Below are 23,264 nucleotides of genomic sequence, written 5' to 3'. Positions count from 1 at the left end.
TGGGTGCATCTCGGTTTCTGAGGAGGGAAGAACTCCTCTTCTGAAGAAGGGTCTAAGACTTTTGGGGCTGAAATACCTGAGCTTCTCCTATAACTGCTTTGCTATTAATTCTTAAGCCAATATGTTCACTCTGTCAGCATGCTTTTTAGAAGAGGCTTCTAATTTTTTAAAATTTCTTTTCTATAGTAAACTCCCTTATGTCAACTAACTTCAGGCTGGGCAATATTCGCTTCCCTTGATGTTCCCTCTTTTTTTGTTCCCTATCTGAACGACGCTGTTCATCTGTAAAGCACTTCTAAGCGTCTTGTGCTGTTACGCAGTGGCTTTTTGTCAGCTTTTAACTCCCTTGCCCTTTGTCATCTTTGGCTGTCGCGGAAACTTGCCTCTCCCGAATGCTAAGAGGGTGATGTGTGTATCGACTCAGCCTACCCACCCCCAACCGTGCACAGCTTTTTTAATTTTTATCCATCTTATTTCTTTTGCTCTTAGGCATTGCGGAATATCAATCCCAGCACAGCAAATTCTCCAAAACGTCAGGTAGGCTCTTAATAAATGTTTCAGAAAAAAAAAAAAGAAAAGAAACATTTTTTTTAAAGTATTAAGTTAGATCAGCTACATAAGATGCTTGGCCTACGCAAACTGACTTGGATTTTCTGACTCATGGTCCGCCAGTCACCTGAGTATGACTGAAGAGGATCTCTGTAATAAACTCAAAAGCTCACTTCCAGGATTGAAAGGAGTAGTTGGCCTGATGAAAGGTATATCATCTGGCTTGCTCTGTGTTTCTGAAAGGTATATCATCTGGCTTGCTCTGTGTTTCTGAAAGGTATATCATCTGGCTTGCTCTGTGTTTCTGCCATGGTTTCCAGATACCCTGTCCTCTTTGCCCATGCTAGGAATACCGTTGGATGAATGACTGTTGAGCTTTCCGTTAGACACATAGGCTCTCTGACTTCCAAAAATGAAGTTAGCCATTAGAGAGGGAATCCAGGCATCAGGAACCTAAAATGGTAGATTATAAGAATGTCAGCCTTCAATCTTGCTAGTCTTTCTTTTCTAGCAGCATTATTAAATCTTTATTGATCTACATGGGACATGCCTAAAAGGTGGAAATTATCCAGTTTACCAAACTTTATCAAGATAATGGGATTCCTTGTTGCTGCTGCTTTTTTCAGATTTGTTGTGCAAACAACTCATAAGAACATAAGAGAAGCCATGTTGGAGCAGGCCAATGGCCCATCCAGTCCAACACTCTGTGTCGCACATTGGCCAAAAAACCCAGGTGCCATCAGGAGGTCCATCGATGGGACCAGGGCACTAGAAGCCCTCCCACTGTTGCCCCCCAAGCACCAAGAGCATCAGTGTCCCAGACAGAAAGTTCCAACAATACGCTGTGGCTAATAGCCACTGATGGGCCTCTGCTCCATATGTTTATCCAATCCCCTCTTGAAGCTGTCTATGCTTGCAGCTACCACTGCCTCCTGTGGCAGTGAATTCCATGTGTTAATCACCCTTTGGGTGAAGAAGTGCTTCCTTTTATCTGTTTTAACTCTTTGTTTTACACCTGATTACTCCATGTAAAATGCAGTGGGAAGAGGGAGTAATTGTTGAGTCCCCGTCCCCCCCACCGCCAAGTGTTTAAGCCTAACATTAATTTGATACAGCCTAGAATCCTTTTATTGGTAGTGATGGGATGTTTGGGCTTTGCTTCAGATTTTGGCTAGGCATGTAATGAACACGTATACACACTGGCACTGTTCAAACTTATCTCTTGCAAGCCTTTTCTGTTCATCGCAGTTATACCTCATCCTTCGTCAGAGGAGCTCAGGATGGCACACATGGAGTCATCCCTCCCCACCTTAAACAAATAACCCTCTCAGCAACTTGTAGGTTTGTCTGAGAGCTGCCAGCTTGGCAAAGGGCACTTGGTGAGCTTTATAGTTGAAGGAGTTTTTAAACTGAGCCTTTGTAATTCAGGTCTGGCCCACTGTTTGCTGTATCGCACTGATCTGACGTTCATGAGCTTGTCAAAGTGATTTCATGGCATTCCAGAGAGCCATGTACTCTTGTTGTTTTGGCTAGTTGACTTTGGCATCACTACTCCAGTGAGGCTGGAAATTCACAGTCGCTGGTTGGACTTTTAGAATTCTGCCCCCAAGCAATGAATTTCTTTTTCTTTTCTTTTGGCTGGCATGTCCTGAACCAGTGAACATGTATAGCTGAACAGTCATCTGTTTGTAACCTACAGTCAGTTGACTTCAGTAGTGTCTTTCACTTGTTTCATGCTTTTTTAATACGCCTCCAGTAAAAGGAAGGGACTGCAGTAACAGAAACCAGGCTTGAAACAATTACATTTGGCAGTTGGAGAAAAACGGTCAAGATTTTCTTTATTTTTGTTGTGTCCTGCAAATTGGGATCACCGATGCATTTAAAGGAGACAGTCAACCCGAGCTGCTTTATGTCAGAAGTTCTTGGCCCCTTGTCACATTTGCTTTGTCAACACAGGCTATCAGATTTGAGCCGGATTTAGACTGGTGATTGTACAAAGAGCACTCTGTTTCTTAGATTTATTTCTGGCCCGTTGGGGGAAGACAGCTTGGGCTACAGCTGAGCACTGCTCACCATCCTTTCCAACTTTAATTTATTGAAGGAGTCATGGAAAAAGCTTAAGTGCCAGTATCTCACATCAGGTTTCTGCTTTTGTTAAGACAGTTGTATGATCAATCTAATATTTCTGTTTGCTTTAGGACTAGCTGGAGGGTTTGTGTTATCCACAGCATTTTTTCCATATTGGTTAGCCCACCTTTCTCAGAGTGGCTTACATCATTCTCTTCTCCATTTTATTCTCACAACAGTCCTGTCAGGTAGGTTAGTCTGAGAGATTGTGAGTGGCCCAGGGTCACCCAGCATACAGGGTGGGGACTGGAATCTGGATCTCCCAGGTGCTAGCTAGTCCAACGCTCTTAACCACACTGGCTCTGTGCAGGTCTCAATCACAGTCTCAGAGTTAATAATTCTGTTATTTTTCCACTGTATCTGAAAGGGGCTAAGTCTTTTAACAGCTTACAGAGACTATGCACTCTTCTCTGCTGTTGCATTTGTTTCTGCTACTCCTGCCCTCACTGCTGTACCTTTCTGCACATGGCTTTGTAAAACACTTTCTCAGCTAGTTATGGCTCCATAATCTGCTGGCCCCAAGCTCATACTATGCTCTCTTTATCAGTCTTTTGGCTCTTGGTATTCAGGGAGCGTTCTCAGGATTTATTAGCCTTCCTTCATCTCTTCTCTACCAACCCATGTGACAGTAGTTGAAAAGTTGGTCCAACTGCTTCCCTTCCCTTCTCCAGTATTACTTACAGCTTCTTAACTAGACTCCCCCACCCCAAGACTTGAGAAGAAAAGTTGCCTTTCTGCTTGGCTCCCATACAGTGGCTCAATATGTAAAAAGTCAGAAGGGATCCCTAGGAGAACAGCCAGGATGATAAAAGAATCCCAACAGGCAAGCTTTGAAAGATCACACTGCATTCAGTCTTTAAACTGTTTATGAAACAATCACATTTTCAGAGCCTTGTTATGGATATTGGGAAGGAGAGATGACAGTAATTGACCCTGTCACTGGAGGCCCAGGACAGAGGTAGCAGTTTAAAACTTGTGGGGGGGCATGGTGAAGGTGCTTTGTTTTGAATTTTGAATTCTCTATGCTAGAAAGGTTTTTTTTATTCTTTAGTTTGGATCCAGATGCAGGTTTCCATGTGCACAACAACTTTCTCCCATGGGATGTGTTTTTCCTGCCTCCTCTCTCCCTCAGCAGCCTGAAATCCTGTTCCCAGGAGTCTGTTGGGACAGTTCCAGCTACTGGGTGGTGGTGGAGGGATTGCACTGCCTGGGCAATTGTTGTTGCACTGCGCAAACATTAGTCAGAATCCGGTCCTCTATCTTGAACATTATTAAAGAATACCGGTTGAGTGGCACAGACTTACCGGATAAGCAGGTAAGTAAACAATCTTGCCTTAGAGTAAAGAGGTGAGCTAGATGATCCAGTGGTGAGCCTGTAACCTGTTGAATTAGAAGAGAGGCTCAGTTTTTACCCAGTTGGCTCATAAGAACATGTCTTGAAGATAATCAGCCTTACTCTGTATGTGTATAAAATCTGGTTTGTTTCTCTTCCCATATTCAAGCAAATTAATGGAATTAATAAAACGACTTCATTCTTTTTATACCTGTTGAGCTTGCGCACATAAGCTTAGACAAATAGAAATAGCCAAGGGCATACCTCTCACATATTTATATTACTATAATTCAATACATCCAACCACACTAAAGTAGTAGAATAGGCTTAGCACCCTCAATAGGGTGTTTGTTTTTTGTTTGTTTTGTTTTTGAGGGATAAGAATCCTGGACTACTTTTGGCATTACAATGAAATCACTTTATGTGGGCTTTCTATAAGATGTGAAATATCTTCTTTTGGGTTTTACTTCTGCAGAAGTTAACTTTTTGCTATCTCCATTGAATCTTGAAAGAAACAGTCCCCATTATCAGCTTTGCTTCGCTTGGGTAGACACTTCAAGTTTATTTTGCCCTTTTGAAGTAGTTTGTCTAGCTTGACTTAGTTGAACAACCCCAGGTTGTCTCCAGTTCAGGGGCCTCTTGTGTCCGCCCTACTGAGGGTTCTTGTGAATAGCATGCTTTGGATTGCATTACATGGAGTAATCAAAGGGTGTGCAGTAGATTTTGCATTGCATTCTGAGTTGCATATTGAACAGAGTTGCACATTAGTCTTTCCCAGTGTGTACTTCTTCAGGCTGCAGGTACAAGATCCTGTTGGAAAACGTTCCCTTATCTCTGCAGTTGGAACGTTATCACATGACAATAGGGCTGGCTAAGACATCTCCGATATGCTAGTTTAGTGAACCATGGCTTTAACATGGGGAGAGCATTTTAACAGTGCAGTCTCTTACTAGCAATCTAAAGTGGCATAGACCAGAAAGACCACATAATTCTGCTGAATGTCAACCTTGGCTTTTCGGACTTGAGAACATTCTGGTCATGTCCTGCCTTGTAACACATTGATAAATGGAAAAAAGTCCAGGTGTATTTTATTTGTTAGCCTCGTGTTGTTTAGTACTTTTTGTTATGCAGGCAGGTGATTTATATTTACATTAGCTTTTCTCACTGAGACTCAAGGCGGATTACACGGAGTCAGTCAGTAAAATCAACAGGATGGGTCATTGAATATACTGTTGAATAGGATTTGGATTGTAGAACCAACCAGAAATTTTAAAAAGCAGAACTGAAGCAAAGCAAATTGTTACCATGACACATTAAATGAAGCAAAATTCCATAGTAGGATCCAGTTTACAGCTATAGTATAGTATAGCTATAGTATAGACCGCAGTCCCTAATAATTTATCCAAGTAACTTTGTGAATAATTTTGTACAGTGCTGTTTTATTGGCTATTGATGTCATTGCCGATTTGAAATATGGTTGGTAGAAGCCATGTCAGATCCAGTACAGTAGACTTCTGTTTCCATAGTATTTAGAGTTGCTTCTAACATTCTTTTTGTGAAAATGCTCTCGAGTGAATTTGCCTGATCCCAGCAGGGTAAGTCCCAGTTATGACTGAAACCATCAAGCAGGAATTGACTTGGACAGAGGTCCATACCCCTGAAGTCCATCTCTGTTCCCACCCACACGGCTGGTGTATATTACCGCAGTGAATAGTGATGTTGTTTGTTTCACTTTGGGTTCACAAGAGTGACTGCTTCTGTGGTCCGTTTCCTTATGGGGGAGTGGGGAATGAATGCTCTTAAGTAAGACAGTGTGTGCTTGTAATTGTAAGCCTAATGTTTGTGGTGTTCCATCTTCTCCCAGTGTGGGTCACAGCCTTGCCAGACCTCAGACACACACACACCAGCCGCTCTGCATTTCTGCATTCTTGTAGAGGATTCAGAACTGATTAAAGAGCTTGCTTGACATAAATTGTGCTAAGGAACATGAAGAGTGTTTGAAGGGAGCACTTCACTGACCTGGTTTCAAGCAACCATGGCAAAAGTAAACAAGACTGGCTTTGGCATAGTCAAAGAGGAAGGAGTCCTTTGCGGTCGGCTTATAGATAGTGTGTTGACTGACACAAGAATGCACTCTGTGTGAAATGGAGACCTGGGGCAGACATTGCTGCAGCCACCTTCCTGTGAAGGTCCATTCATAACAGCAGTGTTAAATCAAAGAGAAGACAGCAGTTCCTTCCCGTTCAGTCACCAAAATCACATCTCTCCTCCCCTCACCCCACCCCTGATGTAGAGCAGCTGTTTGCAAGACGCAGTTTCTGATGGCATAAGGGTTCAGTCCTCAGCTCATCTGAGTTTTTGTCCTCATGTCAATATCAAAATTGTTCTCTCAGCCCTGTTCTGGACTATTCCGCTGGAGTTCAGATGCGGTCAGATCCTGAATCCCAGCAAGGACTCTGATCAGGAGCAACATGTTTATCAAAGCACCCAGCTATTAAGGTCAAGCGGTCTGATAGAAAATTTAGATGCAGGCCCAAATAAACCTGTGTAAATTGCAAATGTTCTGTAGTTCTGCTTCAGGTAATTTTCAGGATGGCTTTCACATTTATTAATTGCTAATGCTGGGTTATGCTTGTGTGTGGGATAGTGAACACCAATACGGTGTTGGTTGTATTGTTAAGAAAACAGAGCATTGCAAACACTGACAGAGAGCTGCGATATTCCTCGCATTGGCTTGGTTTATTTAAAGAATCCACCGTCATTCTGCTGGTGATAAGACGGGTTGGATGTTCCTTTGAACATGTTGTTCTTAAACATCCAACGTGGCCTGACCATAAAGCAGCCCCTTGTAGCATAACTGCTCTCAGGAGTTCATCAAGCTCATTGTTGCTTTAGCAAAATAGATTGCAAACTTCTCTGGAAGAGCTAATTGCAAAACTGAGTGTTCTATTTTTGTCGTCTCATTGACTGCAGAGCAGTGGCCCCTGTTGATGGCTCAGGGTTGGCAAAGGAAACAGTTTATCCCATTTGACTTGGAAAACATTTTCCAGCTCCTAACAGATGTTTTGTGTTTTGACTCTGTTTTTTTCAAGCTTTCTGAACTCTGATGCTCTCACACACACACCCCCTACACACACACACACACTCTCTCTCTCTCTTTAAAAACTGACTAGAGCAATGTGCTCTCCCATACAGTGCTTGTATGCAGAGGGATTCCTGTAGGGCCTGATTGCTGCCCCCTTTGGCTCATGCCCACAAGAGCTCAGTGTGCCTCCCATACGTAAGCTCTGGCGTTTGCTTAGTCAAGGAATACTCGTTCTCTGGATTGCCCTGGCATGATGTCTGTGCAGGAAGATGAAAGAGAGAAATGCAGGACTCAGTTATTCTTTCCAGGAATCCCTTCCAGCACAGAGAAGGGGGTGTACCTTTCCACTTTCAACAGCATCATTGCTCTCTGCTTTTCTTCTGAGTCCTAACCTACTGAGCTTGTTCTGCAGTTATCATTGCAATCTCTGAGAGGATTGTGTTCATTGAGAGTTCCATCATCTGTGCAGCACAAGCTTCCCAGTACATGCAAAAAAATTTCTAGCCCGAACTTTGACTCTTCTCATCCAGCCAGGGCTCAACAGATAAACTTCAGGATACTGACCACCACTTCAGCTGCTCAGTAGGTTGTTGAGGATACCCACTCATTCTGTTGTTGAAGCGAATCCACCCATCCAGTGTCTAACACGTCTAAGACATGGTAGGGATAGGCAACTGGGATAGGACCCTTTTTTAAAAGGGACTTACTATACAAATAAAGAAGTGTATACAACAATAAAAGATTATAAGCAAACACCTAAAAGTGACAGAAGGTATAAAAATTATAAATATTCTTCCTTGTTCTTGGCATTCTCTAACATGTTACTCTAGGCTAAGCCCATGTATTTCAGTGGGTTGCAAGTATTTCATTACCAGTTACTCTTTACTACGTCAGACAGGGCAACTCAAACGTAGATTCTTTGTTCAAGACTTTTTCATACTGACATTGACTGTGTGTGCCAAGGGACTGGTAGCTTGGTGGTATGTAGAAGGTCCCAGGTTCAGTCCCTGACATCTTCAGATAAAAGAACCAGGAGCAGATGATGTAAAAGACCTTGACCTGTGGCCTTGGAGAGCTGCCTAGCGTAGACAGTACTGACTTATAGACCTGTGGTCTGACCCAGCGGAAGGTGACTATGTACTTGTTCTTGTGTATTTCTTTGCTCAGATCTAAGAACCAGCACTAAGGGAAAGTCAGACCATCTTGGGTTACCTTCACCCTCAGACCCTTCACTCCAAAGAGTTTCAGAAATGTGCAAACTAAAGATTAATTACTTATTGAAATTTTGCCAGGTAATCAAAAACTATGTGGAAGGCAAGCATCATGGCACAGCCTGATCTCGTCAGATCTTGGAAGCTAAGCAGGGTCAGTACTTGGAAGAGAGACCACCAAGGAAGGAAGGGCGATGGCAAACCACTTCTGCTTCTCGCTTGCCTTGAAAGCCACTCACTGGAGTTGCCATAAGTCAGCTGCCACCTGACAGCACTTCACACACAATCAAAAAATAACTTGACGGGTAAAAGGAAGGGCTAAAGTCTGCCATTCAAAGTGAGTCTCCAAGTTTTCAAACTTGGTGTTATTGATCATTTTTGCATCAAGTACCTGAGAAATGCTGAGACTTTAAGAATGAGCAACACACACACACTCACCATCCAGTATTATGGGCAGAACCAAACTGAAAGCATCAGTGAACAGGGTAGAAGAAATTCTGTGTTCATACATTTTTCAATAGGCAACTAGAGATTAAAAGAGAGAGGATTTGGCGTGTATGCACAATGGAATTGGTAAACCATCATGCCTGGGACCTGCTGTCTGCTTCTCCACTGCTCCCATCATCGCTGCTGATGGCCAGCATGCCCAGCTCAGTGACAGTACTGAATGGGAGTCGACCAGACCCTGCAGTCTTCTCAACTGATATCCCTAATTCCTCATGAACGTCAGTTTACAAACTTTTACTGTGTGTGGGTCCCATGTGCCACCTTGTATAAGGGCTCCCATAATTCTGATCGGTGTGGGATTTTAGAATATTGTTCTAGATTTTAACTACTCCTTGAAGTGTTTGTGGGATTTAGTAGTTGCACTAGCACATCTGACTCAGCTCGCCTCTCTTAGGAGTTTGTGTTAACATTTCCTTCCTTTCTACAGTTGTTTGAAAAGCTGCTTCTTTGTATCAGGGCTGCTTTCCTTGATTGCCCTTTCATTGGCAAGGAAGAAGGAAAAAAGAGTTGACGTGCCCAGCAAGCTTGCTTAATTGCTAAAAGTACCAAAGGACAAGCGGCCCAGTATTTAAGTGTTGGGTGGAAGGCTCTGATTTGGAGGTGCTTCAGATTTTTGAGCTGCAGAAACTTTGCAGGAACTGAACTAATTGCTTCTCTTCAGTATGGAATAACTAACTTTCTCTAACACAATGTGGTTGAAATAGGATTGAAATAACTACAAGCCATGCATATCAGTCTCTTCAATCTTTCATTTAAGGGGCCTTTAGTGGTCCTGTACTAGTTTGAAATCTGTTTTCATGGTAGTGATACTAGAATTGATTTGGAAGTGAGTCTTCTGTAAGATTTAATTGCACTTGCATTCTTTGAACTAAGATTATGTTCTGATTAAATGAGGTACATAAAGCAAACTGGGAAAGGCTTAGTCTCAGAGTATTGTAATTTCAACTGTAGCATTCATTCAGTTTATGCTTACAGAGTTAAAACCTTTTGTCTGCTTTTTAAACCTTAATTGTTGGTCTTGGTATAAGTATCTATTACTTTAAATTTGATCATTCTGAAAGAGCAAATAAAGGTTTGCAAATTGTTGAATTTGACATTGATGGTTATTGGCTAGCAAAAAACTTTTTTACTGAATAGATTTTCTTTGTTTACAGGATTAGTCGAGTTCTGCTATGTTTAATTGAACATGATGTCAAATGTATTGGTTGGTTGTTTTTTTGCTTTATCAGTGTATCAGTTTTACTGTTAATTTTTTTTTGCTAAACTTTATAATAACATTGGACTCTTCACTGATCATTGTGTGGTCATTACACACAGGGTCATAATACAAAATTAGCCGCACAGTGGACATGTCTTACCATTGACCTTATCACGTCACACTGAGTTCAATCCAGCACAAGGACTGCACAAAGGTTATGGATCTTCCCTGCTTCCCCTCCCCCCAGCAGTCATTTTGGCTCCTGGCAAAGTTGATAACTGGGGTTATGAGACTGACATGAGATAATAGCTGTAGGGATCAAGAAACTGCAGTGGTGGGAGGGGAAGGAGACAGGATGGCTTCTTTCTTTTGTCCTGACAAAAGAGGCCAAAAGATGGTAGGATCTAGCCTACAGAATGGCTTTTTAAAAAAATCTATAGCTGCTTACTGTAGATGTTTTCTATTCATCTTTCCATCCCAGCCTTGGTCTCTTCCCATTGGACAATGTATGTAGAAATAAATTAAACTCCACTTCCTCACTATTGACAATTGCAATTAAAGAGACTATGTTGAAGGTTAAAAATAAAGCCTTTACGGCTGCCCTTCCCAGTCTCAATCTCCTTCTGATTTCTTTGTTGCAGTCTCCTTTTTAGTTGGTGATGGAGCCAAGGAACAGAAATTCTTGAATAATTTCAATTTCTTCATTGTCAGCCTGACAGTTGTGTAATTTCCAAGTCGTCGTCTTGATACTCAGCTGTAATCCTTCTTCAGCACTTCTTGTTTAACCTTCATCAATAGTCATTTTAGGTCTTCACTGTTTTCAGTATTGTGTCGTCTGCATATCTCAAAGTATTAATGTTCCTTCTACCAATTTTCATTCCCCCTTCATTTAAATCTAATCCAGTTTTGTTTGTGATATGTTCTGCATATAAATTGGGTAGGGAGATAAAATAAATCGTCGTCTGACCCCTTAGCCATATTCTGTCCAAACTGTAGCTTCTTGGCCAGAATACAGGCTGTGCATCAAAATAATCAGATGTTGTGGCACACTTGTTTCTTTTATAACCAACCATTTATTTATTTTATTTATTTACTTTAAATTTCTATCCCGCCCTCTCCGCAAGTAGACTCAGGGTGGCTAACAACATTCATATTTACAAGTTAAAACTAATAAAACATAGTTACAATTTAAAACCATTTTGTGGTGCTATACCACTGCAATATAAGCGAGTTCTTCTTTTCTGATGGTGATCACATAGTAATTCTATAATGATGTGGGGTGACAGTTCTCTCCCGGCTAGATATCAAAGGCCTGTTGGAACAATTCGGTCTTACAGGCCCTGTGGAAAGTAGAAAGATCCCGCAGGGCCCTTATGGCCTCTGGGAGAGCATTCCACAGTTCTGGTGCTGCCACCGAGAAGGCCCTAGCTCATGTCAAACGCAGCCTAGCCTCTTTTGGTCCAGAGATGGACAGTAGCTGTAGTTTCCGAGTCAGCATCAAGGGTAGCTCCATGTAGAGAGCATTACAGTGATCTGTTCTTGAGGTGACAGTAGCATGGATCACTGTTGCTAAGTCGTCATGCTCCAGGAAAGGGACCAACTGCCGCACTCGCCGAAGATGAAAAAAGGCAGATCTAGTAGTGGCTGCGACCTGGGCCTCCATTGTAAGAGAGGGCTCCAGGAACACACCTAAGCTCTTGACCTTAGGGGCTGGTATTAGTGGCACCCTGTTAGGGGCTGGCAGAGGGATCTCCCCCCTCTGGACCACATGGGTTCAGATAGAGATCCTCCGTCTTCGTCCGATTTAGCTTCATAACTTTTCATGATCCACATAGTCAAAGGGCTTTGCTGTAATCCATAGAACACCATCAGTTATTACCAGCTAAAAATTCAAGTGTGCAATTCAGAGTCGTTAGCTGATGTAGGAATTTGCACCACCATTCAAATCACTGTTTGAGAGAACCTCCATATAAGCACTATAGAAGAGGCATTAGAGATGAGTAGTATAGAAGAGGCATTTGTCTTCCTCAAAGCTCAATAGGATTTATTAAACCAATATTTTCAAACAGTGGAAGTGGCAGAAATGATAGGGCTTGAGATAAAGCTTGCAAAAAAAACCAACCCTCCCTCCCACCAACAGTATTATAATGGTTAATCTATTTTTTTACTCCTTTAGCTGTTAGCATTGCTGTTGGATATAAGCTGCTAGAAGGGTTTTTTCTCTGTTACTCTAAATCCATATTGATTTATTCATAGTAGTAGAGCCCTTTTCAGTAAATGCAGGGGCCAAAAATAATTTGGACGCAATATTGGAAAACATTTTGTACCTTTTCATTTTGGAATGCCTAAGAAAAATCCTTGATACGGCTGAAATGGAAAAAGCCTGTATTGTCTCTATATAGTTTCACTCTATGCTTTAGTAGTTTAATAAATCCATCCACTTTATGCTAAAGCACCTATTGTAAACAGTTGCCACTAGAACTTTGTTTCTTACCTACTAACAGTGCAGTCCTAAGTGCAGGTCACTGAAATCTATTCAACGGAGCTTATGCCCAAGAAAGTATTCTTAGGATAGCCTTGCTAATAATGTATTTATTTTGCATATTTTTGTCCCTTTTTTTTTCTCCATGAAACTCAGGGCTGCATACAAATATCCTCATCAGCCCAGTGAGCCACATCAGGCTGAGAGTGAATGGTTGATCCAAGGTTATCAAAAGAGTTTGATGGCAAGGAGATATTTGAACCTCGGTTTGTCCAGGCCTGGCTCCAGCATTCTTAGCCATTGCACCACCCTGTTTCATTGTAAAATATTCTTGACATAAATACTACTAAAATACCACCAGGATTCCTCATCTGTACTCTTGAAGCTTGCCATTTCAAAGGTGGACTTTCAGCATTGTTCTTTTTGGGGACTTTTGATATAGCTAAGATAGGGTTTGAACCAAGATCTCTGTTCAGCACTATCTATTCAGTGGTTTCTAGTCCCTGATTGCTTGTTGATTTAATGGATTGCCTCGGTTGAAGCATGAAAATGTGATTCAGTTTTTTTACTCTGACACTTGTGCTAATTCACATCCTTGTTGACTATATAAATTAATATAAAAGATGTCAAGGCTATGAAATGCAAGGTAATGTGAGTTTCAGTTCTAGAAGCATTCAGTTCCAGAAGCTCGACTTTTCGAGAGTGCTTATGGCTGTGCATTTTGAGACATGCTGTGAAGTTTTGTAGAAAGTTTTTTCTAAGTAGAAAAAATAGCTTTCCAAAACCGAGTGGATTGGTTTCAAAAAAGCTTACCTCATTTTTATAGTAGCTTCTCCAAGGGACTGACAAATCATTTTGGCTCGTTTGCAGTATCCAGAATTAGAATTTTGTAACTATGATCATTAAATCGACTTTCCCGAGGGCCACTGGAAAAGTTTGACTTGTATGTTAAAAGAACAGTAGAGAAATTCAAGCCTTATCAATTTTCAGCCAGATTTTTTTTGCAGACTTTTTATTTTTGTATGTAGAACAGTAATACATAGTTGTAGGTGCAGGACCTCTCTGTGAATAGGCCTCTCTCCCTCATCCCTGTACTCTAGAAAAAACTGCTTCTAAAGAGAAAGAGAATCCTGAGGATGCCGTTAGGAAGACAGCACCTTAAGGGGAAATTGGCAGAAATCATCCCCACCTCTCTTGTAAAGCAGCCATTGTCCCCTCTAGATTACCAGTGGCCAACTTATGACCATGTGTGCCACAAGTTGTCTTGCAGTATGAGAGTGGCACTCTAGTGTACACTTCATTACATATGTAGTCCATCTTCCCTCCTAGTGCTTTGGGTAGTTTTGTCTCTTATGCTAGTGACCTGACCCAAGTGCAAGTGGAGGAAAACTCTAGGCAAGCACAACCAGTAGGAGTAAGGGCTCATCTTTTTGCCTAGTCTGTGGCAAAGCATTAGTGTTTTTCTGCCACCATTGCATTTGCAAAGACACACAGCTGAGGTGGTCTATGATGGTGTGGGGGAGCATCTGTGTCTTGTTCTAGAAATGCTCAGCAGTGCACTGTGACTCATTTGCTAGACGCTTCACAGATAAAATGGCTTACATGTACCACAACTTTGTCATATAGAAATAGCAGTTAAAGATCATTATCTTGAACACAGCTTAATCAGTTACTTGGATGCAGTTCGGTTGTTGCAACCTGGTGACGTAGGCAAGTTGCTTGGAGGAGTTCAACCCACCGCATCTTTGCTCAACCATTATCATTTGCAGCTTATTAAGATGAGTCGAAGGAGATTGCTTGGTTACATCTGGGAGGTGCTGAATTAAGAAGGCATATTGTCAGCAGCTCTTTGTGAACCCTAATGACCTGAACATCTGTTAGCTGGTAGAAAACATCCCCTTCTTGGGCAACCTGGATCAAATAGGTGGGCAACTCCAGTCTCTCTTGGGTGAAATAGATAGTATAGGTACCCATTTCAATCCAGCTTCTAGTCTGGTTTTAGAAACACCTTGGTTTCTTAATAAACTGCCTTTGGCAGAAGAGAGATGGGTGCTGTATGGCCCTGTTTGCTGCTGTTCAGCTCTTGGTAGCTGTTGATGCTTATATCCTATAATTTCAGGCAACATGGTTCTCCAGGTTCTCAGTGAAAATAATGAAAAATAGAACCCCCCCCCCCCCCCCCCCCGATTAGCTAGCTGAGATGGATATTGGAAACATTGTGTTTGCAATGGTTCTCTTTTGCTCTTACTGATCAGTACTAGAAAGCGGTACTGGGCGGAAGATGTTCAGCTCTGCAGCCCTTGTACTGTAGGGTTCCATGGGGTTTTCAGCTGTTTAAGATCTACATGAAACGTTTGGGTGAAGTCACTGGGACAGAAGTGTCATCAGTATGCTGAAAACAGGCAATTTGCATTTCTTCTTTCCAGTAGACTGATGAGAAGGAGGAGGGCAGGAGGGCTTGCATCAGTGCTTAGTTCTCATGGCCCTTTCTTACACGTCCAAGGAAATGCTGATCACCACTTTGAAGTCAGGAAGTGATTTTTCTCCAGGCTAGTTTGACCAGGGATCCTAGAGTCTTTTGCCATCTTTTGGGCATGGAGCAGGGGTCACTGGGTGTGTATGTGTGTGTGGAGGGGGGATTGTGTAATTCCTGCATTGTGCAGAAGGTAGACTAGATGACCCTGGAGGTCCCTTTCAGCTCTGTGATTCTTTGAGTCAAATGAGACAGTGGGATGTCCTGAATGATGGTTTGAAATCAATAACACTCAGCATAAAGTCCAATAAATTAAATCATAATCCTACAGGATCTTGTTCACACACACTGCTTCCCATAAATTTATCCCCCATCCAATATGTGTGTTCCTCATTTTTGTTACCTACATGTAGAACTCAGCACTAATCGTTGTTAAATTGCATCTTGTTCACTTCTGCCCACTTTTCCAGCTTGTTCAGATCTCATTGAATTCTGTCTTTATCTTCTGATGTGTTCACTGCTGCTTCCAATTTGGTTGTTATCTGCAGATTTAATTAGTAGCCCCTCCACACCCTCATCCTGATAACTGATAAAAAATATTTAAAATTACCAGACCCAGAACCAAGCCTTATGGCATCCCACTGGACACTTCCCTCCATTTGGATGAAATGCCATTGGCAACTACTCTTTGAATCCGGTTCTCCAATCAATTCCCCATGCACCTAACTATCCTAGAGTCCAGTCCACAAGTTTACCTATCAGAACATCGTGGGGAACTCTGTCAAAAGCTTTACTGAAATCCAGGTAAACAGCATCAACAACATTCCCTCAATCCAATAAGCTCGTCACTCAATCAAAGATCATCTTCAGAATACAACACTGAAGGTATGGAAATCAGGGATTATATTGGACATCCTGGGTCAAATACTGCTTGTTAACTTCCCATAATAAAGATTATAAAGCAACAAAAAAGTTTAATACATTTTAATTGTATTAAAGGGCATACAGAGCAATATAAACAAATAACTGCACTGCTACAAAAATATTTAAAATACCCAAAATTAATCACACACACACACTCATTCTTTGTTGTTCTATATAATATACCAGAATGTTTCTTGACATGTCATGGTAGGTTATTTCATATTTTATAAAGAAGATTTGATTGAAAATGACTTGTTTTTCCATTAACCAGTAATTATATTTATTGTTACAAGCTGTATAACTCATAATATTTTCATAATTGTCTTGTACTTTGAAACCAGGCAAACCAGAGAACAAGAAGTTGACTTGTTTTGCATGTTGTTGCCATCCCCCCCCCCCCCAAAAAAGCCAAATGTCCGTGGTTTGCAGTGTGCCTATAGATGAAGATGCAGGTGTCTTCTGTAGCATATAATGCCACATTTTTGTTGGTCTGACAGCTGTGCTCCTCCATTTAGAAGCATTGTCCACATTCTGATCAGATGCAGGTTGGATTATTGCAATGGGCTGCCTTTGAGCACTAATTCGGAAGTTGCTGTTGTGAGATTGCCTGCTCATACAAGCTATAAAGAACACAGCAATCTTGGCGGATCTTCATTGGGTGCTTGGTCCCCCCCCTCCCAGTATAATACAAGGGTACAGTTATTACCTATAAAGCCTGGGTCCTGCAGTAAGGACAACTCTCTCCTGTATAACCCTATCCATTGCCAAAAGCCCTGCTGAGTATAGCCCTGTCTTCTGAAATAAGGTGGCCAGCCACTTGGAGTAGTGGTCATTCGGCAGTGACTAGGGATGGGCATGAACCAAATTATGAGCCGTTCTACTGCATCACAAACTCACAAACCATGAACCGGTTCATTAAATGGAAAGGTTTGTGAAGGTTTGTGGTTGGTTGTTCGTGAGACCTCATGAACCTCCATTTTCCTGGTTCATGCCTATCCCTAGCAGTGCCACCTCAGTAGTATAATTCCTCTCCCTTGAAGTTCACCTGATGCCAGACTCGTAGTTTTACGGGCTAGAGTTCTGGCCCCACTGGTGGCCTCCTGATGGCACCTGAGTTTTGGCCACTGTGTGACACAGGGTGTTGGACTGGATGGGCCACTGGCCTGATCCAACATGGAATCTTAACATTGTTTTTCATCTTGGTCTTCTGTAATGATCTTAATTTGGGGAGAGGTTTTTTTTTTTTGGCTTGCCTGTGGTGGGACAGGTTATTTTATATCCCGTTTCATGCTTACTTTTAAGCATTACTATTACTGTCTCTTCTTTCCTTTGAAAATGAATTTTAAACCCAGTTTATTGCCTTTTTTAGTGGTTTTTAAATGGGTCTTAGATCATAAATGAAATGCTGAGTCTTGCTTTCTTTTTTAACATTGCAAGAATTTTGAGTTCAGCATAAGTATCAGTTCTCTTGAACTATACACCATGAGTCAGGCCCTTTTGCTTCTGTCAGAGTGTGCTACAAATCTTTCCTGTATGTGTCACTTGTCAACCAGTTGTTGAACTGGCAGCACGGCTGTGGTCATAGCAATTCATGTTAGTTTTCTATGCCAAATGTTTAACTTTATGTAACTGGCCTCAAAATACTCTTAAGGTCCCTCTTATCCCCATTTTGCAGGTGAATAATTGAGGCTTAAAAAATTGTGCCAACACAAAGGCACACAATGAGTTTGTGGTGGAAGTGGGTCTTGAATCTCGGTTTCCCATGTGTAAACCCAATGTTGTGTACAATGTACAGTCCTGGCTGATAGCTGACTAATGCAGTTGGTGGTACAGAATGCTTCCTTCCCCCCTTTATGTTTGTACCTTACAGAAGTACCATTTTTCTGAAAAGATAATTTCTCATTAAAGAGATGCATGCTTTTTGCACAATGAAGTTTGTTCTTTAACTAGAGCACATTTATTCGTAACAATGATTTTCTGCCATTTGCACTTCTGGTCTCAGAATTTTGTTATTTCACAATTTCCTCTGAAGATTAATCCCATTCTAAAACTGCATCAAACTTACTGCAGTTCCAGTATTTTGAAGGCACATAGCACAAGCTTTAGAAGGAACAAGTGCGTGTGAGAACTGGTATAAGGTGGTACAAAGGTGAAATGCAGCACAGCCAGAGTACAGGGCTTAATATGGCATAGCATTTGCATGGAATCACAGTCTCTAATGATGGGTTCCTAACATTGACTGGCACGAATTAATGCAGTCACTTTTTGTTTGGCAGGAATTGGCTCTCCGAAGTCAGCTTCCCAGCATGGAGCAAGATGGCGGCTCTCAGAATCCAGTGTCCTCTCCTGGAATGTCTCAAGAACTGAGAACTATGACCACAAATAGTTCCGATCCTTTTCTTAACAGGTTTGTAGCTGTGGCCGCTGGTGGTTTTGTTTAGTCAAAAGATTATCATTTGCAAATTCTGTTTAGCTCATGTAATCATCTCTTTTTGAACATCTCTCTGTGCCAAGAACCACAGCTGTAAATGAATCTTTCCTTACATGGCAAGTCCGGGTTCTTTCTTCTCTTTTTAATGTTGAGGATTAAAAGCTGTCTCTCACAGGAGGAAGTCAACTGTTCAGACTTGTAGGAAGGGTTTGTCTTCACAGTCACAACATGTTTGCCCAAGCACCATCCTGATGAGCAGCCGTTTAGAATTACTGATTCGGAAAGAAGCGTATGCCTGCACACAAAAGCGTATACTTTGAATAAAACTTCGTTGGTCTTAAAGGTGCCACTGAACTCAAATTTTGTTCTGATCCAGAATGGCTTTTCAGAAGCTAGTAATGAGATCTGCCGTGGAGCTCAATTTTAAGGAGTTTCTTGGCAAGCATTCCTGGTTCTATTTTTATCCTTAAAGCATTGACACAGGATAAAAATAAGACTTTGTGATAAGACTTTGTCATATCATATTACAAGGGATATACAGACTAGCTGCCCGGAGATTCTTGCACAAAATGTTGAATTTCCAGTTTTTAATTTTAAGAAACGCTTGTCATGGTTGTAAAGGTAAGCTTGAAAATGGAAAATCTGAAGATCCTAGGGAGTGGACAGAAAGAGCCCGGTATAATTATCATTTGCCCTGACGTGAATAGGCTAGACTAGCTCGATTTCATCAGATCTCAGATCTTAGCTGGGTTGGCCCTGGCTAGTATTTGGATGGGAGGCCACCATGGAATACCAGGATCATGATGTAGAGACAGACAATGGCACACCATCTCTTACTGTCTCTTGCCTTGAAAAACCTATGGGATCAATAATCTGTGACTTGGCAGTACCTTCCGCCACCAACACAGTTGTATTTTGGGTCTCCAGATTTTAACTATATGATATGAACACCTACTTTAAATAGTCATACTTGCTTGGAAAGGAGTAATACTTATTTGCAAGTACACATGCTTTAACAGGGGTGTCAAACTCATTTGTTATGAGGGCTGGATCTGACATAAATGAGATTTTGTCAGGCTGAGCCATGTCAGACTGGGCCATGTGTGTACCTATTTAAGATTAGGTAGCAGAGATAAACTTTATAAAGGACACAGACACTCCCCAATTAATTTTTTTAAAAAATGTTTAAAATGCTTAAAATATTAGCAATTGTTGGTCTTAAAGGTGCTTTCTTTATATCTTTCCCATGGGATCCAGGGAACTGGGTAAAGGAAGCTCTGGCTCTTTCCTTCCTTCCTTCCACAGGGGACCAGAAGGGGAAGGGGCCTCAGCCACTAAAAGGAAGAGAGGCGTGGCTCAGTAGATCTGCTGTGTGATTGAGAGGGCCTAGCAAAGCAAGCTATCCATCCCCCCTTCCTTCCCAAGGGGGAAGTCTCAACCAATGGAGAAAATAGAGGCTTTACTTTCGTAGTTCCTGTGCGATTGAGCAAGCCTTGCAAAGCAAGCTCTTATGCAGAAGGAAGGAAGAGAGAAGGAGAAGGAAGCAGATGACAGCCAGTAGCTTGGGGGTCTGATTCGCCCCCCGGGCTGCATGTTTGACACCCCTGTGCTATAACTTCTTAGCGATTAGAGTTTGGTCCTGAACAGCAAGCATCAATCCCCGCAACAGTGTTCACAGTTTTGTTTAGGGGTTTGTTTGGTTTTGTGTGGGGGTTTTTGCTTTCAGGTCACAACTGACTCATGGCAACCCTCCAGAGTTTTCAAGGCGAGACATTCAGAGGTGGTAGGCCATTGCCTGCCTCTGCCTTGTGACCCTGGACTTCCTTGATAGTCTCCCATCCAAATACTAAGCAGGGCTTACTCTGCTTACCTTCTGAAAATTGACAAGGTTAGGCTATCCTGAGCTATCCAGGTCAGGGCTCACTTGCAACCATGGATGTTCTATGCCTAGTCAAAGCATAAAGTGAGGGTCAAAACAGACATTGACATGTGGACATCTATTATTAGGTCTAGCAACTCTTCCCCTTTCCTTCAGATCAGTCACTGGGAACTGCTGACTTAACCAAGGAGTGGTTCTAGGTGGCAGTCTTGTGCCTCTACTATCTCCCTCATCTTAATTTTCGCTCTCTCCCAAGCTAACAGTAGATGGGTGCAATAACAGTAGAACAGGAAAAGGAGAAAAATCCGGGAGGGGGGGCGGGCAGCCGGGCAAAAGCTGAGGATCCCAAGAAGATATGCTCTATCCCCAGTCATGCTTCTCCTGCAGTGGAAATCTCATATGTACGTCTCATTCTGGTTTTGGCTTCACAATCGCTTTCTGAAGTTAAACTTAACCTGCATATCCAACATTTTCTTGTACCTCTCTCCTGACACATTGTTGCTAGCCAAACTGTGCACCAAAATCACATGAGGAAGTAAAGGTCATCTCTTCCTCCTTCGACACCCTTCTGTTTTTTCCTCCTTTAAAGCATACTGTCATGGCTGAGACAGATGTCTCCCCAAAGCCAACACTGCTTGGGCATCAGCTGCAGGCCTGGGCGTGTTTAGGTTATAAGGTTAAACACTGGGCATGAAGTTGCATATCCTTGATTCTTTCTTTGTTCAAATTGCAAAGTTGATGCTGTTGGCAGAATTTGGTTTCTCCAGGATTAGAGTTTTCAGTGCCTCTCTGAGTGCCTCTGCAGGTCCTTTCATATGTTTTTTTCTCTTTATAGTGGAACTTTTCACTCAAGAGATGAGAGCACAGACAGTGGCCTCAGCATGAGCAGTTACAGTGTCCCCAGAACTCCAGATGACTTTCTCAACAGTGTCGATGAAATGGATACAGGTTTGTTTCCTTCCCTTCTAGTGGAGCTCTTACTTAGGTGTTTCATAGCTTGTCTGGAAGCAGAGGATAGGGGAGTGGGCACTTAGGAATAAAGTCAAAATGGTTTTACACTGCTTGCCCACGTTCAATAAATGTGTGTCTCAAGAATTCTAGGATCCCCTGGAAGCCAGTACAGACAAGGCATCTATAGAAAACTTTTTTAAAAAAAGTTGGTATTGTTTACTTTAATTACCTGGATTCTTAAACACCGTTGTGGCCCTCATTTATTCTTGATGTGACAAGTATCCAACCGTCTTTCAGCCTTGAGGAGCAGGACTTTCCCCTTCTGTTGCAGCCCCCTGGAATTTTGTTCATGAGATTCAGCCATGGGGTGTGAGGCAGAAAAACCCCATCCCTCTATGTGCCTGTGGTCATCACTGCATTGATCCAACTAATGTATCCGACCCTGAGGGATACATTAGGCCACCCCCCACCCCCAAAACTCTGATTCTGTAGTTCCTCCCCTGATACTTTTTGGATTGTTGGAGAGCCAGTTTGGTGTACTGCTTAAGTGTGCGGACCCTTATCTGGGAGAACCCAGTTTGATTCCCCACTCCTCCACTTGCACCTGCTGGAATGATCTTGGGTCAGCCATAGCTCTGGCAGAGGTTGTCCTTGACAGGGCAGCTGATGTGAGAGCCTTCTCAGCCCCATCCACCTCACAGGGTGTCTGTTGTGGGGGAGGAAGATAAAGGAGATTGTGAGCTACTCGAGATTCGGAGTGGAGGGTGGGATATAAATCCAATATTATCATCTTCTGAAACTGAAATGCCATTCCATCAGAGGAAGGTTTGTTGGATACAGGCCAGTGTTTTCAAAGCAGACACTGTTAGGTCATAATCCAAAATAGTTCCTAGCTGCCGCCTCTGTTGTACATGTTCTCCTGCTCTTGGTTGTTGACTGCATGCAGCCAAGACACTAAATCCTCCAAACGGGGGCTACACAATACCTATTGGAGGATGGGGTGTCTTTGTTTCATAACAGTTATAAATGAGAAACAAGATTACAGATCTGAACCATGACTGCATCATGATATTTTGGATTTGCAATTTTCCAGCTGAAGATCATGAAGGTTCATTATGTGGAATTCTAGAATCTAAACTTCTAGGACATAGAATACAGTACCCATTGCATGTGTCGAGTTCTCAGCTACTTACGGTCCTGCCATCAGAACTCATTAAGCAGAATATTTTGCTAGCACTATGAACGCAGTGGTGATTGGTTCAAGGGACTTGCTACTCCTGTGGAAGCCACCCACCCTGCACCTGTTGCTACATGACTGGCCAGCCAGTATAAGAAACACAAGTGACACAGGCAGCAGAGATCTGTGGCGTACAGGAACAGGAAGGCCTGTTGGCCTAACCATGGTAGAATCAGATCTGTGATTCTGCTTCATTCTCACATCTGTCCTGCTGCCCACTTTTCTAGGAGACCAGAGGCAGCAGCTACAGTAAAGCCCAAAGGGTTGCATACATGCATACCAGGCTGGCATGCACTTCCATATTTCATTGCTATGGTTTATGGTTTATTAGACTTATATCCTGCCCTCCCCGCCGAAGCAGGCTCAGGGTGGCTCACAACCAGTAAAATCACAATAACATTTCAACACAATAATTCTCAACACATTAATTGCATCATAGTTAAAACAAAAATTAAAACAGTCAGGTGCTAATATCGTTTGATGTCATTTCATTTCCAGTGGCATTTAATATTTATTGGGTATCATTCCTTACTACTATATTGGTACTTCAGAATCAATTAAAGACTAGCTGGAATAGTGTTGTCTTGCAGGCCTTGCAGACTTAAGGGCATACTTGCAAAAAAAAAAAGTTGGCATACCATTGTGCTCCTTGTCATGGTTGAATCTTCCCCAGCCCCACACACCTTGTCTACTTACTACACTGGACATAATGTAGCAATAACAGAGCAGCATGAAATATCAGGGGAGGAACTACAGAATCAGAGCTTTTATTTTGGGGGGGGGGGGGGGGGAGGAGCCTAATGTATCCCTCAGGGGACTGAGAGGAACCCTCCACATTCAGAGGCAGTAAAGCCCAAAGGGTTGCATACATGCATAC

General features: G+C 42.2%; 1 protein-coding gene across 8 annotated transcripts in view; it reads left to right on the top strand.

Moving 5' to 3' along the window:
• YAP1 (Yes1 associated transcriptional regulator) overlaps positions 1–23,264 on the top strand; it is a 130,395-nt gene that overhangs the window by 104,827 nt on the left and 2,304 nt on the right. For 4 of the 8 annotated variants that reach the window (XM_060234898.1, XM_060234897.1, XM_060234894.1 and 1 more), the window contains 3 exons: positions 490–537; positions 18,166–18,296; positions 21,035–21,147. In XM_060234898.1, the coding sequence (XP_060090881.1) occupies positions 490–537; positions 18,166–18,296; positions 21,035–21,147 (292 nt within the window). The remainder of the gene's footprint in view (positions 1–489; positions 538–18,165; positions 18,297–21,034; positions 21,148–23,264) is intronic. The other 4 variants (XM_060234900.1, XM_060234899.1, XM_060234896.1 and 1 more) reach the window with 1 other exon arrangement.

The sequence above is a fragment of the Heteronotia binoei genome, chromosome 3 (assembly GCF_032191835.1).
Source record: "Heteronotia binoei isolate CCM8104 ecotype False Entrance Well chromosome 3, APGP_CSIRO_Hbin_v1, whole genome shotgun sequence".
Taxonomy (NCBI): domain Eukaryota; kingdom Metazoa; phylum Chordata; class Lepidosauria; order Squamata; family Gekkonidae; genus Heteronotia; species Heteronotia binoei.
The sequence above is the reverse complement of the archived record's forward strand: the minus strand, read 5'-3'. Positions and strand labels throughout refer to the sequence as shown.